This window comes from Rhinopithecus bieti, unplaced genomic scaffold (assembly GCF_001698545.2).
Source record: "Rhinopithecus bieti isolate Rb0 unplaced genomic scaffold, ASM169854v2 scaffold_12138, whole genome shotgun sequence".
NCBI classification, from domain to species: domain Eukaryota; kingdom Metazoa; phylum Chordata; class Mammalia; order Primates; family Cercopithecidae; genus Rhinopithecus; species Rhinopithecus bieti.
Window position 1 is genome coordinate 896,375 of NW_016807121.1, and position 16,805 is coordinate 913,179.

General features: G+C 40.4%; 2 protein-coding genes across 2 annotated transcripts in view; one reads left to right on the forward strand and one right to left on the reverse strand.

The window, feature by feature from the left end:
- The window catches only part of ITFG1 (integrin alpha FG-GAP repeat containing 1), a 297,020-nt gene extending 291,592 nt beyond the window's left edge, over nucleotides 1-5,428 (reverse strand). The window contains 2 exon segments of the mRNA XM_017880291.1: nucleotides 3,320-3,392; nucleotides 5,056-5,428. Of these exon segments, the coding sequence (XP_017735780.1) occupies nucleotides 3,320-3,392; nucleotides 5,056-5,263 (281 nt within the window). The 5' untranslated portion in view covers nucleotides 5,264-5,428.
- Nucleotides 5,429-5,557: 129 nt separating this feature from the next.
- Nucleotides 5,558-16,805, forward strand: part of LOC108534786 (phosphorylase b kinase regulatory subunit beta-like) — a 60,221-nt gene continuing 48,973 nt past the window's right edge. The window contains exon 1 of the mRNA XM_017880295.1: nucleotides 5,558-5,650. Within this exon, the coding sequence (XP_017735784.1) occupies nucleotides 5,575-5,650 (76 nt within the window). The 5' untranslated portion in view covers nucleotides 5,558-5,574. The remainder of the gene's footprint in view (nucleotides 5,651-16,805) is intronic.

Sequence of the window (16,805 nt, forward strand, 5' to 3'; positions counted from 1 at the left end):
AAAAAAAAAAAAAAAAAAGGACTTAGAATTTAGAAGAGAAAGTTGAGAAAACCTCCTGCAAAGGAAAACAAAACAAAACAAAACAAAATGATAAAAATAAGAAACAGATAAGATAAAGGAACAAAGGATGAACCCAGGAAGACTAATAATCAATTGATAGGCATTCCTAAAAGAGACAAACAAAAAAATTTTTCAAAGAAATATTTAATAATGCAAGAGTTTCAAAATGCCCCCAAGGATAGAGGTCTCTAGCTTGAAAGGGCCCACATAATGCCTAGCATAATAAGTAAAGAATAATCATTCCTGTAATTGCAGCACTTTGGGAGGCAAAGGTGGGAGGACAGCTCCAGCCCAGGATTATGTGGTTACAGTGAGCTATGATCATGTGACTGCACTCCTTTGTCACCCGAGTGACAGAGAAAGACCCTGTCTTTATCAAAAAAGAAAAACAAATCTATACCAAAGCACATCATCATGAAATCAGAACAAAATGGAAAAAGAAGAGACTCCAATAGCTTCCAAAATTAAAACAATTTACATTTAAAAGATTAGGAGAAATAATAGGATTGAATTTTAAAACAGCAACCCATGAAGCTAGAACACAATAAGCTAACTACAGTGTTAAGAGCGGGTAGAGGCTGGGTGTGGTGGCTTAAGCCTGTAATTCCAGCACTCTGGGAGGCCGTGGCAGGTAGATCGCCTGAGCTCAGGAGTTTGAGACCAGCCCGGGCAACACGGTGAAACCCCATCTCTACTAAAATACAAAAAAGTTAGCCAGGCGTGGCACTGTGCACCTGTAGTCCCAGCTACTCAGGAGGCTGAGGCAGGAGAATTACTAGAACCAGGGAGGCAGAGGTTGCAGTGAGCTGAGATCGCACCACTGCACTCTAGCCTGGGAGACACAGCGAGACACCATCTCTAAAAAAAATTTAAAAAAAAGTGGGTAGAAAAAGGTTTTAGACATAACAGGACTTATCATGCATCCTTTCTCAGGAATTTCCGGGAGGACACACCCCCGTGAAGTAAACGAGGAAATTTCTTTTTTTAAATGGGGAAATTCCCCATATAGTAAGTCTGCAAAAGGCCTGAAGAATGAATCCAGACTGGACAGCAATGCAGAGGATCCAATGGGAAAAAGAAAAATGCATGATAGGTATATGGCAGATATGACAGAATATCTGCAAATAAATTAAGGATATGTACATAGAAAACTATGCAATCTATTTTTTAAAAAGCAATCATTTATTCCAGCAGGGCAAGCTGCACAAAAAATTAAATACTATCCCAGCACGCTGGGAGGCCAAGGTGGGTGGATCACCTGAGGTCAGGAGTTTGAGACCAGCCTGGCCAACATGGTGATATCCAGTCTTTACTAAAAATACAAAAAATTAGCCAGGAATGGTGGCGGGCGCCTGCAATCCCAGCTACTTGGGAGACTGAGGAGGGAGAATCACTTGAACCTGGGAGGCGAAGGTTGCAGTGAGCTGAGATGATGCCACTGCACTCCACCCAGGGCAACAGAGTGAGACTCCATCTCAAAAAAAAAAAAAAAAAATACTGTACATTACTTGGTTTTGAAGGACATAGACACTACATGGTTAAAATGTAAACAATGATTACTGATTCAACAAAAAATTATAATTTAACTACACTGGGACAATGTAGATAAATTATGTTAATAAAAAACAAGAAATGAATAACAATGCTAATTCAAGAAATTAGTGTAAAATTTTATTTTAAAATATGGTAATAAACACTAGAAGAATCAGCTACAGGTTTTAAAAGTGGTTGCACCTGAGAGAGAAATAGGGGTGTGGGGGAGTATAAGGGTGAAGAACAGATTATTTTTCCTTTGAAAAATATTCTAAATTAAAACACAAACAAGAGTTTCTAAATTTTGAAAGTACATTGCATTCATTAAAAATTTAATTGGAATATTTAACTTATCAGAACAAATGCCATTTACATCCTTTAAATTTCCTTAATTTCTAATCAGAAAAAAAATCACCTCTATGCAGTTAGTCCACTTCTCAAATACACTCATCAAGTTCAGTTTCTTCCCCACTCCAAGCACGCTGACATTCACTACCCAGAACACTTCTCAAGGGAAATAAGTTCCTGTTTATCCATTTATAACTCTCCCCTCAAAGTTCTTGTTCAAGGCCATTTTTTTTTTAACATGAGTTTGAGTTTACTTAAAATACTGTAGAGTCTGAGAACTAATTAGTCCACACAGGGACTTTTTAAAAAGTTTCCTAAGTAGTCTTGTAATCTTCTACAAACCAATTCATTCTGGACCTAGTTTACAAGGAAATCAATTTAAAATATTGTTTTCATCATCTCTCCTTTGCACAAAGACCTGATGATTCCCCTCTTCTAATGGGACTGCGTTCAAAGTCTTTTTGATATTTCTGAAGGCTACCAGTCTCATGAAAGCTTCTTATCTCATGTTCTTAGTCCTTAACTCCCTGAAGTGTACCTTCCACTTTTGTCAGGCAGATCTTTCTACCTCCTATTCACAACATGCTGTTCTTACTTTTATCTCTTATAAATGCTCTCTCCCCAAAGTTGAACATCTTCATCTAACTTTTTACTTATACTAAGGTCAAGCTCAACTTCCACGACTCTGGAAGCTGCCCCTTTGGCCTGCACTGAGCCATCTCTTCTTGCTTGAATTCAGACTGTCACAAATGCTTGCTCCAAATGTAGTTTGTAGTTTCAAATGAATGTAGTTTCAAAACTGTGTTGGGTCACTATCATGGAGGTAGAGGTGTGGGAGTGGTCACTGTTTCATGCAATGCCAACCACAGAAAAGAAAAATAACTATTACTTGAACATTTAAAAGATTCAGATAATCAAACTTGAATTCCTTCCAAGTCAACCTTAAAAACTCACCATCTATCAGTCAATTAAACAAAAAAAATTAGAACACTGACTTTTTCCCCACTGCAAAATAGGCCACTCTTCCACAAAACACATGGCTAACACAATGAGACTACTGTGAGTGACTGCTCCCTCAAGATGAGGCACAGAACGAGACACATTCAAGAAGGGGTATGAGATTGCAAGGAAATAAAGGGTGTTTATATAGAAACAAACCTGGATCCACTCAAATTTATTTCTTTAAAGTCATTTTTAAACTTTGGTATTTTCGCTATTTTTCCGAAAAAATCACTTCCTACTCATATCTCACAACTAGTGGTTTTGCATCCCAACACTACAGGTAAGGCTGACTTTAAAGACAATCCAATCAGCTACGGCATATCCATTACTACATTAATGACTAATGTTTTATCAAAATAATCATATTTGTACTTACTTGAAAGATACCGTTACTTTAGGTTTAAAATAGGGTGCATTCTGGTCTGCCAAAAAGACGATTAAGTCATTTCCTAAAGGAAACAAATATATGATATTAGAAAAATGTTTCTTGGTAAGATATCCCATCAGTGGTTACAAGAAGGTTTCTGGGCACTGTTTTCAACAAGAAAACTTTTATTCTACTCCAGTTCATCTGCCCTCTCAAGGATAGTTCCACTCGTCCAATGGAGAGGCCTAACATTATATCACAAGTTCAATGTTCAAAGTAGCAGAGGAATAGAAAGGATGAACATGGGAAAAAGCAGCTGATCAAGAGAAACTGAAGCCAGTGGATTCTGCAAGGAGTCAGATTGGTTGACTTAAAAGAACCATATAAAGAAGATGCCTTATAACTATACTACACGTCAAGACTTGTCTTCCCCGAATCTAGCAATGCTGCCCCTTGTAAGGCTGTTTGGTTCATTACACAGATGCATCACACCAAGGATGCAGGGACTCCCATTGTAGATATCTGACAAGGGCATAATTAAGCATGTGAGCGTAAAACCCTGAATCCTCCAAGACCCTCCTCCTATTGGGCCATCCTCTAGAGGCTGACACATTCTTGGAGCTCAATTAGCATTCATTGAGACAGACTTTTGGAATTGTTTAACCAAACACAGGCCATCTTTAAAGTCAAGGCTACTCTCTATATCCAGTTTGGACAGAGTGGCAACAAGTTTGGCTGTACATTGCAAAATGAGAAGTCAAAAAGATTGGAAAAATATTCAGGGTCCGTAAGAGGCTCCTGCATCCTGGCAAGGGCCCCAAGAAGTCTGGTTCATGATTCTGTCAGACAAGCTCTGAGTAGCTCTTCCTCCCTTCCTTCGTGGCATTGATCTTTAAGCAGCACCTGCTTCTGTAGGTACTCAAGAACGCTAAGACCCCCTAATGCCCACTGTCAGCATTAAGATTTATGAAAAAGTTAGTTTAATGATGGTCAAAGCAAATAATTTCCAAGAACAAGTTAGCAAAGAAAGTAGAGATTTGGAACACTAAAGTGATGACCAACGTGAGGAAAGTGTACACGAAAGAACAGGCAGCTCAAGAGAGAAATTTCTGTCGTTTGAGGCTGCTTTCCCGAGGAGGCATTGGTTTTATCAGTGGTCCCTGCAAAATGCTTGTGTGAGCTGTTCAGTGTTTACGCCCTTGGAAGGGTACATTTGCTTCAAAGAAAGCTGTGGCCTTGACAAGGGGGGGGGGGCGAATTAGGTAGGTGGGGAGGCAAGGAGAAGCCCCCTATGAGAAGAGATTGTCAAGCTGCACCTTTTCCTGTTCATCAACGGGGAAGGAAGACTGAAGCAAAATAGAATGGAATGAGAGGGCCTTAGGAACGAACGTTGAGGTAAGCTACAAAGATTCCTAAGAATCAGGAAGCACTTTGGAAGGCAGGTGATTTCATGGGGAGGAGAGGGAAGGGTGACTGGGCGAAGGCCGCAGACTTCTTAGGAAAAAAACTGGGGTGCTGTCAGGGCTTGTGGGGGTAGGTCAAACTGTAGGGTGGCTGGGTCAGAACTTGGGGTTGGAAAGGGTGGTGCAAAAGGACAAACTGTCAATAATGCTAAAAGGAAGGCCACAGGGCTGGGAGAGAAAGGCCAGTAAATGCTAAAGGACTGGCCATTGGGCAATGGGTTTGGGGAACACCGGGAGGGGCACACGGACAGCAAACAGAGGGAGGGCCCGGCAAGCACTGACTTTCCCGCAGCACGAAGAGGTCCGTCTGCTTGTCGGAGTTGAGGTCCCCGAAAGCCGCAAGGGTGCCCCAGGCCTCGGCCCCAAAGAGCTCGGCCGTGACGTTGTGCAGCGCCCGCGCTGGGACCGGCCCGACTCCCAGTAGTGCAAGCCCCGTGAGGAGCGGCGACAGGAGCGCCCAGGAGCTCGGAAGCCGGCCCGCCGCCGCCATGGCAGCCCCTCGGCCCCCGCCCGCCGGCCCAGCGCCGCGCTTGACGGCAGCCGTAAAGTACCGCGTTACCGGCCGAGAGAGTGGCTCGCAGCCCCGGGACGCGTAAGAGACGCTGCCGGATCCTTTTTCTCTCTCCCACTAGGGCTGCCCTTCCGACGCTAAAAAGAGTGGAGCTAGGGTGAAAGCCGCCCTCACGCTCACTTCCGGCAGGCGCGCCTCCCGACGGTGTCGTGCGGGGGGGCGTGGCCGAGCGGGCATTGCTGACAGGCGGCTCCGGGGGCGGTGGCCAAGGCGGCGGCGGCGGGAGCGCGATGGCGGGGGCGGCGGGACTCACGGCCGAAGTGAGCTGGAAGGTCTTGGAGCGAAGAGCTCGGACCAAGCGCTCAGGTTTGGCTGGCTGGGGCGCCGCCCCCTCCTCCACCCGAGTACCTGGGGTGGTGCTTCTCCTCAAGCACCTTGGTGGGAGGCAGGTGGGGGCCCTGGGAATGAACCTGTGCCCCTAGTTCTCCCTTAGAAACAGTTGGCGGCCCTGGCCTTGCTTCTGATATCTTCCTCCACCTCTAAAAATTAGGTGGCGGTGCCTACTCCATTCTGTGTGTGCCCCCGACTCTATTCAACTTGTGATCCCCACTCGGAAAGTGGGCAGCGGTCCGGACTTCCCTTAGAGTCTTCTAACTTAAAAATCAGGCGGCGGCACATTTCTGGGAAAGGGAATGTGTCCTCGCTGTGAATGTTCTCCCCACAAGTCAGATAGCTTAATCAGATCAAGTCAGATGTAACTACGATCTGGCTGCAGAAAGCCGGCATCTGCTCCTTGCCTTATGTCTTATATCCCTTTTACATTCCCCACAGGTTCTAAGCAGTAGACCTGTCATCTGTCTAGCAGAAATGGAAGGAGACTGGGCCTCAGGTCTTGAAGTTCATAGTTAGGGCTCAGAAGGAAAAGGGCTCCTTAAGTGGTTCCAGGTTGTGTGGTTACCAAGCCAGAAAGCGTAGAGGTCAGAAGGTGCCTTGCAGGCAGTTTTAACAGTTCCAAGTGTCCTGAACTGACTTGTTCAAACTGCAAGTCATGACTTGTGGCATTATCAGCACTTGTGGCTGATGACTCCTCTAAAAGCCGAGATTAAAACTTCCCGTATTCCTGGCTGGCTGGATATAATCTTGAGCAAAAAGCACGTACTTAAACAGGAAAGGTGGAAGGCGGAATACAGGTTTTCAACTAAGGAGCTTCCCTTTTAAAGAACTGATGAACTGTGTCATCATTGGGGGGGGCGGTGGTGTGAAAGGCCTTAGCTAGGAAAATTAACTTTGCACTTGCATTGATATTAAGAAATTATTTTCGGCCGGGTGCGGTGGCTCACGCCTGTAGTCCCAGCACTTTGGGAGGCCGAGGTGGGCGGATCACCTGAGGTCAGGAGTTCGAGACCAGCCTGGCCAACTTGGTAAAACCCCATCTCTACTAAAAATACAAAGCTTAGCTGGGCCTGGTGGCGGGCACCTGTAACCTGAGCTACTGGGGAGTCTGAGGCAGGAGAATTGCTTGAACCCGGGAGGCAGAGGCTGCAGTGAGTGGAGGTCACACCACTGCACTCCAGCCTGGGTGACAGAGGGAGACTCCGTTTCAAAAAAAAAAAAAGAAAAAAAAGAAATTATTTTCTCAGCTAATATGTCCCCCTTATGTTTTGGGCTTTTCCCATTTATGAAGTTCTTAGTTGTCTGTTGTGCACATTTTTTTTTTTTTTTAATTTGGAGAAAGTATAATTTCTGAAAATCTAATTTCAGAAATCATACACCCAACATTCTGTTTTTTATACCTTACAAAAAGTTCAGCTTTATTTACTTAGGGTTATAGTAAAATTACCAACTATGAAGTATGAGGTAATTTTTTCAAAAAGTAGTCCTTAGTACTACTGAAAATCAATAAAGTGACTTGGAATAGTCAGATGTATTTGTTTCACACTTTTTCGTAAATTGCTTTTGAGTCATATAGAAATACTGAGTTGGCTACTAACAATGTGGCTATCTGGATATGAAAAGTGTTATTGGATTGGTTATGTCTGAACAAAGAGAGTAACCGGAGTTTTCTTACAGGGAGCTGAGTACTGCCTCCAACATATATTTTTGCAAGATTTCTCTTTTCCTTTCATAAGCACATAGAGTTTATTTTCTTCGTTAGTCTTTGTTTCCTCTGAAATGCATGTCGTTAACAGTAAGCTTTGAAAACCTTACTTCTCTTTTCTTAGCTGAGAAAAAAAATTTTAGTGTTAACTGTTGTTGATTGCAGTTATTTAAATCCACTTTTATGTGCAAAGTGCATAGTATCAATGTTGAATGTTCCTGTATGTTTACATCCTAGTAGTAAAAGGAGATACCACTTGAATTCATTCCTCCAAATTAGTAGTTAAATTTGAGGTTTCAGATTCTTATAAGTATATGAAGTACAGATGATAAACTTAATAACTCGAGTTAAAAACTTCCTGTGTCATTAAAAACAATCAACTTGATTCTATTTGTTACTTTTAGAAGAATATATAAATGGAGCTTTGTTGGAAACCGACTAACCTGCCTGGAACATAGAGTCCTCCCCACAGAGTTCTGAGCATTGTTACATAGTAGCATAATTACTTCACTGCACAATTGAGGATACTACTTTTATGTAATGTTTAATAAGTGGATATTATATAGTTCCTGCCTCACCCATATGAGCAAGTGTAATTTATCAAAGCAAAGAAAATCACATATTCAAGTCATAAAAGAGAAAATAAAATTATAACGATCCTCAGTTACTGCCTTCATTGCGCACTGCATCATGTTAATAACTGCTCACACTGCTTTCAATTAATTTAACACTGATTGCTTCTAACCTTTACTAAACAGTTTTAAAATTGCTATAGCTTAGCCTGCGACGCTTATGATTAGAGCCAACAATTTGAAATGGCCTGCTCGCCTGATGCAGTCGTCTCTTCGTCTTCTACTTTCTTAAGGTCTGGTAAGTGTTGTAGACCCCAAAAGGGTCACTTGGTAATTTTAAATACCTTTGTTTCTGACAGTTGATTTCACTATAAGATATCATTATGTCTTTATTTCTTGTTTGGTGGGCCCAGGCCTGAGTACCAGGCTGGTGTTAGGTTTAACTTTGCATTGTGTTTTGAATGTGGCCTATTGTGTTCTTCTCATGTGGGGTTTGAAAAGGACAGAAAGTGGAGTGCCTGCCCTGATACTTGCAAGCTGTTTGAGCAGAGGCAGTTCCTCAGTGTCAAATTGTGCACGTAGTGTATTTCTTAAATGATTTTTGTCTTCTTGCCACAAAGGAAGTAACTTTTACAAATTAGGAATCTTTGGTCAACATCCCACTTATCTATTCTTCATCAGCTTACTGTGAAGCAGGTTATTAATATATACGTTTTCATAGACAGGAAGTGACTTACCCCAGGGAATATTTTAAGGACATGTGCTTTGGCCTTTATCCTGTGGCATCCTGGTGTAAGGGCTGGAACAGATGTTGGCACAATGGCTCTTTGACCATTGTGTTGATGCACCCCTCAGATATGTGCACAGGATTTTGAAAACAGTCTGGGTGATTCACGGACTCAGACATGATTACCTATGCATTCCCATTAGGAACTAGGTCTTTGGATATATTCAGTCTCACTTTATGGAAGAAGACACACATTTTGTTAGGTGGCCACATAGCTGAAATGAAAACCGAAACATTTAGAGCCCTTTTCTGTAGTTATGGCTTAAGTTTAAATGGCTTAACTTGGGCCATTTGAAACCTATTATGTGCTAGAAAACCCGGAGAAGGCTGCTGGTAAGAGGCTACTTTTTCTATAATGCCTCTTAAGCAGAATATTTCAAGCCTCAGGACTCACGAACAGGCAAAATGTGAGATGAGCACCCCCAAACACAGTGAAAACTCCTTGGCTTCACCATAGCCTTTCAGAAGTGTTTCTCCCTCCTCATTCATTTTCATTTATATTTCAAGTCCTGTTCTGGCAAGATAGAGGAGGAAAATCTTGAAGAAAATAAATAAGAAATAGCTTAAGGAAGAATCAAACAGGATAAAACAAAAGCTCTTTAAGGAACTAAAATGATTTCTATCTCTAGGTGTCATCTGCTAAATGAGAAAATATTATATGTAACAATGCCAATTGATTTCTGATTCTTTGAACTAAAAGAACAGGAGGACATATATCTCTAGACTCTGCTTTCTTTCCTTATAAGGACCGAGCTCTGTTTTCCATCTTGGCTTTTCTACTAAGAATGAAAGTGGTTTTAAGCACTAGCAGAGTCATTCAGTAGTAATGGGGAAATAGAATGTTTAAAGACAGCTTTTATGCATCAACAGTTCCTGAAAATTTCTAAACCCAAGAACTGTGCTTTAACATTACATAGAGTGTTTGAAGGCATATACAAGAAGCTTTTCCAGTACTGTATCATCAAATTGAAATAGAATGCACCAAGAAACAGACTAGAAAAATATCAAACTTTAGTGTTATAATCCGTTTTAAAGAATGATTCTTTATAAATTACTTTCAGTGTTGACACTTTTTTGGGAGTTCATCTAACCAAAACTTACTAAAACTATAAAGACACACTTAAAATTTGCATCTGTTAAAATAATAAGTACCATTCCTGCTGGTGTTTAGGCTTATCTTTGCATTGTGTTTTGAATGTGGTCTGTCGTGTTTGCATTTAAGTACTCTGAGTGGTTTGCATTTATAATTTCTTATTTAGAAATACTCCATTTATATTGGAAATGATTTGCTTTCCCCTATTGTAGTTCTTTAGACATTATCTTTTAGGCGTATGTTTTATTGTGCGATTTCATTTGACAATTATTTTAAAGCATGTCCTTGCTTCACAGCTGAGCTTTTCATTGGTACTTTGGCCAGAAACTATTCGGTATTGCCAAACGTGAAAGCCAGTAGTATCTTGATTTTGAAAAATTCATTTTCAATGTACCTGCATTGTTTTATGTATTTTAACACTTCATATTCCTTTTGGGTATGTTTCTGCTTTTGGTTTTTTTCTTTGTTTCTCCTCTTTATGGAATTTAGCGTGAGTCCTGTATTTCTGTGTGTGCATACTTGAGCTGTGCTCTGACTGCTAATGTACTAGTATTTGCTGCGGTTGAAAGAAATTTGTTTTGACTGCTTAAACTGAAAGAGGGATCTAGATATTCAGGTTTTTCTTTAAAGACCTTTTGAAGTAAAATGTACAAGAGCATGAATTTATAAAGAAATTCAACAGCCAAAATAAGTTAAATAATTATTAGAGAAGGAATGTAACATTCAATACCTTAGATTGCCTCCATTTCTCATGTGGCCACTACGGTTATATTAAGTTAGCAAAGTTGGTCAGCTGTAGCAATCACCTTGCCAATACAGTTCAATTACTTGGAATAATGATTATAGCATATTGTGATGTGGTAAGAAACGGCTTGGCATTTTTGCTTTTATCCTTAAATGACAAAGATAATTTAAGAGATTATTCATTTTTATAATGCCTCATGACCTTATCTACCTTGGCTCCCTAAGTTTATCATGCAGCTGATAAGTGAGCTTCAACATAGTACTCGAGTCTTTTCATTTACTTGTTTCTCTTTATGTTCTTTGATTAACTTTCTTTTGTTAATTTAATTTGATGGGCAAATCAGTACCTGTTAAAATTTTATTATATATTCTGGGCAAAACAAAACTTTGAATTGTATATGCTTGACATTGTTTTTTTAAGGAATTTATATAGCAGCCTTGTTTTCAGTTAACTAATCTAACCGTCAACTAATCAAAAAGATGATTCTTGTGATTGGAGGAGAACATAGGCCTGAGTCTCCTGGACTCTTGTGGGTTGTGGCCTCCTTTAAAAGCCTAATGAAAGGGTGTACATTTGGTGTTCACCTACACCTGGGTCTGATTCAGGCTCTATTGTTTACTACCTATATGATCAGATATACCTGAGGAAGCTATATCTTTTTGAGATTCAGCTTCTCGCTTTGTAAAAATGATGTTAATAAAACCTACCTGGAGAGATTATTGTGAAGATCAAACAAGATGTTATATGCAAAACACCTGATATTTAGTAACTGCTCAATAAATTTTAGTTATCTTTCCTAAAAATATGTGTCTTTTACAATATTGCTGATGTGTATTAAAGACTAATGACTTATATACAACAAATATGGTTTCTTATCTCTCTCTCTCATTTTGATATGTATGCTCAAAATAGCCATTTTAAGAAAATCTGTCATGCTTAAATACAACTAGCTTGAATCAGATTACTCAGAATTTAATATTAATAGAGCTGGGTTATTTAATATGGTCCATTCCATTTTGTAAATTTAGCTCTTATTTTACTCTATGTCCATCTTATTTTTGTCAGTAATCACTATAACTCTAAAGAAATTGTTTCTGACAGTTTCCATGGAAACTCCTATTAGATAGCAGGTAGAGCAGTTGTTATTTTATATATACTTAAAAGATATTTTTGTCTCAGGTATGCACTGGGCTCCCTTCATGTAGGATGGAATTCTCAGAAGCACTCCTTGATTGTATCCTACTTGGAACTCTGACCTCTTACTAGTACCTGCCCTGTAATCTTATAAGATTTAGGAAATAGAGGCCATATCATATGACTTAACCCCCTTGGCATGAATCTCATTGACCCTCAGACTTACTCTCTTTCTGTGTCATTATGCCCAGCAAAAATGATGCTTCACATTTCATAAGTGAAGTGGTTTCACGAAGAGCGCAGCAGCTTGTCTCACTGCTTTAGATTATCACCAATACTCACATTGTGCATTCTAAAAGCTATTTTCCTCATGCTGTTTTATCTTCAGTGTCTTATGAAATCAGAGAAAGAGTAAGAGGAACTCCCTAGAATTCCTGATTCTGATCCAGGTACCTATGCACATTTCCAAATGGGTATATGATGGGCATTTCAAATGTAACCGGAATAAAACAGAACTCTTATTTTCTACTCTTATTCTTATCCCAATCATGTTCCTCCTTAAGTATACTTTATTTCATTAAACTAAACCATTATTCTTCCAGTTACTCAAGCTAAAAATACAGAGGTTATTCCTCTCTTTCCTTCAACCTTTTTATTCAGTTAATCTGTAAAACCTTTCTACTCTACCTCTAAAACACATACCAAATCTGTTTTTCTCCAGCTGTACTCCTACCTCCCTAGTCCACTTTTATCTCTGGTCTACACTACAGAAATAGCCTGATTTCCTGTCTCCTCATTCCTACCTCACTACAGTCTGTTCTCTGCCCAGCAGTGAGATGGGTCTTTAAAAAATGTAAGTCAGCTCATGTTACTTTCCTGCTTAAAGCCCTCCCATTGTATCTGTCATTATCTTAGCATAAAATCTACATTCCCAGGCTCACACCTATAATCCCAGCACTGGCCAAGGCGGGTGGGTTACCTGAGGTCACAAGTTTGAGATCAGCCTGGCCCAACATGGTGAAACCCTGTCTCTACTAATAATACAAAAAATTAGCCGGGTATGGTAGCGTGTGCCTGTAATCTCAGCTACTCAGGAAGCTGAGGCAGGAGAATCGCTTGAACCCAGGTGGCGGAGGTTGCAGTGAGCTGAGATTGCGCCATTGCACTCCAGCCTGGGCAACAAGACGAAACTCTGTCCCAAAAAATAAAATAAAATAAAATAACTAACTAACTAACTAACTAAATAATAAATTCTACATTCCCTTCCCTTGAATGACAAAGTCCCGGGTGACATGGCTTTTGCCTGCCCCTCTGACCTCCTCACATAATGTTCCTCTTCTCCACTGCTATCTTTGGGTCCATATGATGCAATCTCATTTGCTCTTTAGGCTCTCTGTAATAGCTATTTTCTCTGCCTGGAAAGCTCTCTGTACTGCTGTTTAGGTAGCTTGTTCCTTCTGATTGAGTTTTAGGTTATCGTCTTAAATGTAGCCTCCTTAGAAAGGCTTTTTCTGCCCACCCAATCTTAAGTAGCCCCCAGACACATCACTCTTAATTTTAATTCTCTGTAGTGTCCTTATTATTAGGTAATTTTTCCCCCTTCTTAGTTTTCCTGTTCATCTTCATCCACTAGAATATAAGCTATATAAAAGCAGAGACTTACTTGTTTTGTTCACAGCTGTATCCCTAGAGTCCAGAAGAGTTCTTGGAACATAAAAAATGTTCAGTAAATCATATAGTATATATCACACTGGAGACTGTCCTTCTTTTGAGAGACAGTGTCATAATGTGGTTATTATATGCATGTTAGACTCATACAACTAGGCTCAAATACTGGTATTGATACTTACAAATTGTATGAGCTCAGTAGCAAAGACATAGAATCAACCTAGGTGCCCAACAACAGTGGGTTGGACAAAGAAAATGTGGTACATATATACCAGGGAATAATTCGCAGCTGTGGAAATAATTAAATCATATCCTTTGCAGCAACATGAATGCAGCTGGAGGCCATTATCCTAAGTGAATTAACACAAGAACAGGAAACCAAATACTACTGCATGTTCTCCTAAGCGGGAGCTAAACATTGGGTACTCATGGACATAAACATGGCAACAGTAGAAACTGGGGACTGCTAGAGGGGAGAATGAGGGAGAGCGGCAGGGGTTGAAAAACTAACTGTCGAGTTCTTTGTTCACTGCCTGAATGATGAGATCATTCATACCCCAAACCTCAGCATCACATGATACCCAGGTAACAAACTTGCACATGTACCCCTAAATCTAAAACAAATTTGAAATTATTAGAAATAAATAAACAAAGGCCGGGCGCGGTGGCTCAAGCCTGTAATCCCAGCACTTTGGGAGGCCGAGACGGGCGGATCACGAGGTCAGGAGATCAAGACCATCCTGGCTAACATGGTGAAACCCCGTCTGTACTAAAAATACAAAAAACTAGCCGGGCGTGGTGGCAGGCGCCTGTAGTCCCAGCTACTTGGAGGCTGAGGTGGGAGAATGGTGTGAACCCGGGAGGCGGAGCTTGCAGTGAGCCGAGATCGCGCCACTGCACTCCAGCCTGGGCGACACAGTGAGACTCTGTCTCAAAAAAAAAAAAAAAAGAAAGAAATAAACAAAATGTTTTTCCCCCTAAAACCAAACAAATTGCGTCAACTGTTTTGCAGTTAATTTTTTGTACTATGGAATGGAGATAATAGTATATTCCTCATAAGTTATTTTGTGAAGATGAAGTAATGTCTAGGAAGTACCTAGTGGTGGTAGTAGTAGTACTAATGATAATAATGATTTTTCATGCTATGATGACAGCAGTGACAACTTTTTAAGCAGCTAATCTTTATTGATTACTTAATGTGTTACGGGTAGTGCTTTACATTTAAATCTCACCGAAGTCCTCTTTTGTAGGTGTTATTACTGTCCCCTTTTGAAAAACTCAAAGCACGGGGAAGTAAAGTAACTTACTTAAAGTCACCCAGACAAACTCTGGCAGACCCTATTCTCCTAGCCACTGCTGTCTTCCTTCTCTTTTTCATCTACAGTGCCTAGTACTCCATAACTAAACAACAGTGGTTACTATTGATGTTTTCTTGATGTTTACTGTTCTTCTTTCATTCATTTCTAATTAACTGATGTTTATTGGACCTCTCTGATGTAGGAAGTTTGTAATAAATAATACTGGTTGAGAGAGCTGGTAGCCTGATGGAATTTATACAGAGCTCAAGGAGACCAGTGCTTTTGTATACATTCACTATGTCTCTCTCCTGGACTCCTCCAGTTGTTTCCTACTGAACTTTGCTACTAGAGCCATCACCTCTCCTTGTACTATCTCTCTAGTCAATGCACACTATTGTTGCCTGGGTGATTTTTCTAAAATGAACTAACCCTTAAGTGGTTGCTTATCTCCACTCATCAGCTCTCTATCTCCTGTAGGGTTGAGGTAGGGACTTCAAGGAAAGGGAACTTAAAGTGATCTTTAACTCCCAGAAATAGGAGTCAGTGAAGAAGTTGGGGTAAGGAGGGCTCTAGGCTGAGGATCCTGGGGCTAGATAGAACTGGATATTTAAAGCCGACTGAAAAGGCCATTATAGATAAAGCATTGTGAATGACAGGAATGGGTGAGAGGAGGGGCTGAGTTGGGCAGGGCCTTGGGAGCCTTGAAGATGTTTGAATTTTATTATAAATGCAAGGGAACGTGAACATTTGAAGCAGTGGAGTTGTAAGGCTAGATTGGTATTTTATGATGATTCTCTGTCTGTTATGTAAAAATAGACTGGAAGGTGACAAAAAGGCAGGGAGCAACCTCATGGCAGAAGCTGTGTGTCATGTATCTCTATGTTTAACACACGGCACCATGCTGGGTGCATAGGGACTCAATCTATGTTTGATAGTGATTGGCTGTGAAGACACAGATATTGAGTATATCATCATTCTGGATTCAGAAGATGTGGCCACCTTGATTATGCATTAGAACCTACATATCTCTGACTCAGTAAACTCACTTTTGGAGTTGTATTCCTGTGGCCCATTTCCTGTTAAGTGGAGAATAAACTAACTTTAGACAGTGAGTTTATTGAGTCAGAGATATAAATGGTAGGTAGGTTCTAATGCATAATTTAGGTGCATATATACAAATATAAAATGTATATGTGCGACGAGGTCAGGAGATCAAGACCATCCTGGCTAACACAGTGAAACCCCATCTCTACTAAAAATGCAAAAAAATTAGCCGGGCGTGCTGGTGGGCGCCTGTAGTTCCAGCTACTTGCGAGGCTGAGACAGGAGAATGGCATGAATCTAGGAGGCGGAGCTTGCAGTGAGCTGAGATTGCGTCACTGCACTCCAGCCTGGAGGACAGAGCGAGACTCCATCTCCAAAAAAAAAAAGTATATGTGTGAAATATATGTGTGTGTATATATAGTAAAATCTTAGATACAGTTAGTTTTATGTCATTATGCTATTTTGTTTTCACATTTTAAAATGGCATATTGACCATTCTATTCCGAGGAATAGTCTGCAAAGCTACACAAGGTCCTTGATTCTTTGCTTGATTCAGGCAGAAGGATGCATTTAGACATTAATTTACCTCTTAAAACATAATAGACTTGTAGAAAATATATGCAGTTAGGACATATCTTTTATGATTTTGGGACACATCTATTTTCAAATCCCTGATTAGAAAACAACTGTCCAGTGTGGTGGCTCATGACTGTAATCCTAGAACTTAAAAAGGCCAAGGCAGGAGGACTGCTTGAGCCAAGTTTGAGACTACATGACGAAACCATCTCTACAAAAAATACAAAAATTAGCCAGGTGTTGTGGTGCCTGGGATGGCTGGTTGGAGGTTGTGGCGGGAGGGATAGCTTGAGCCTGAAAGGTTGAGGCTGCAATGAGCTGAGATCGCACCACTGCATTCCAGCCTGGGTAACAGAATGAGACCTTGTCTCAAAAATAAAAAGAAAGCAAGTAATAGAAAATTGTAACTGCCTATATTATGTATTTAGTCTTGAACATGCTTTCTGATGGTTCATTGTAGCTTCTAGGATTTTTTTTTTTTTTTTTTTTTTTTTTTTTTTTTTTTT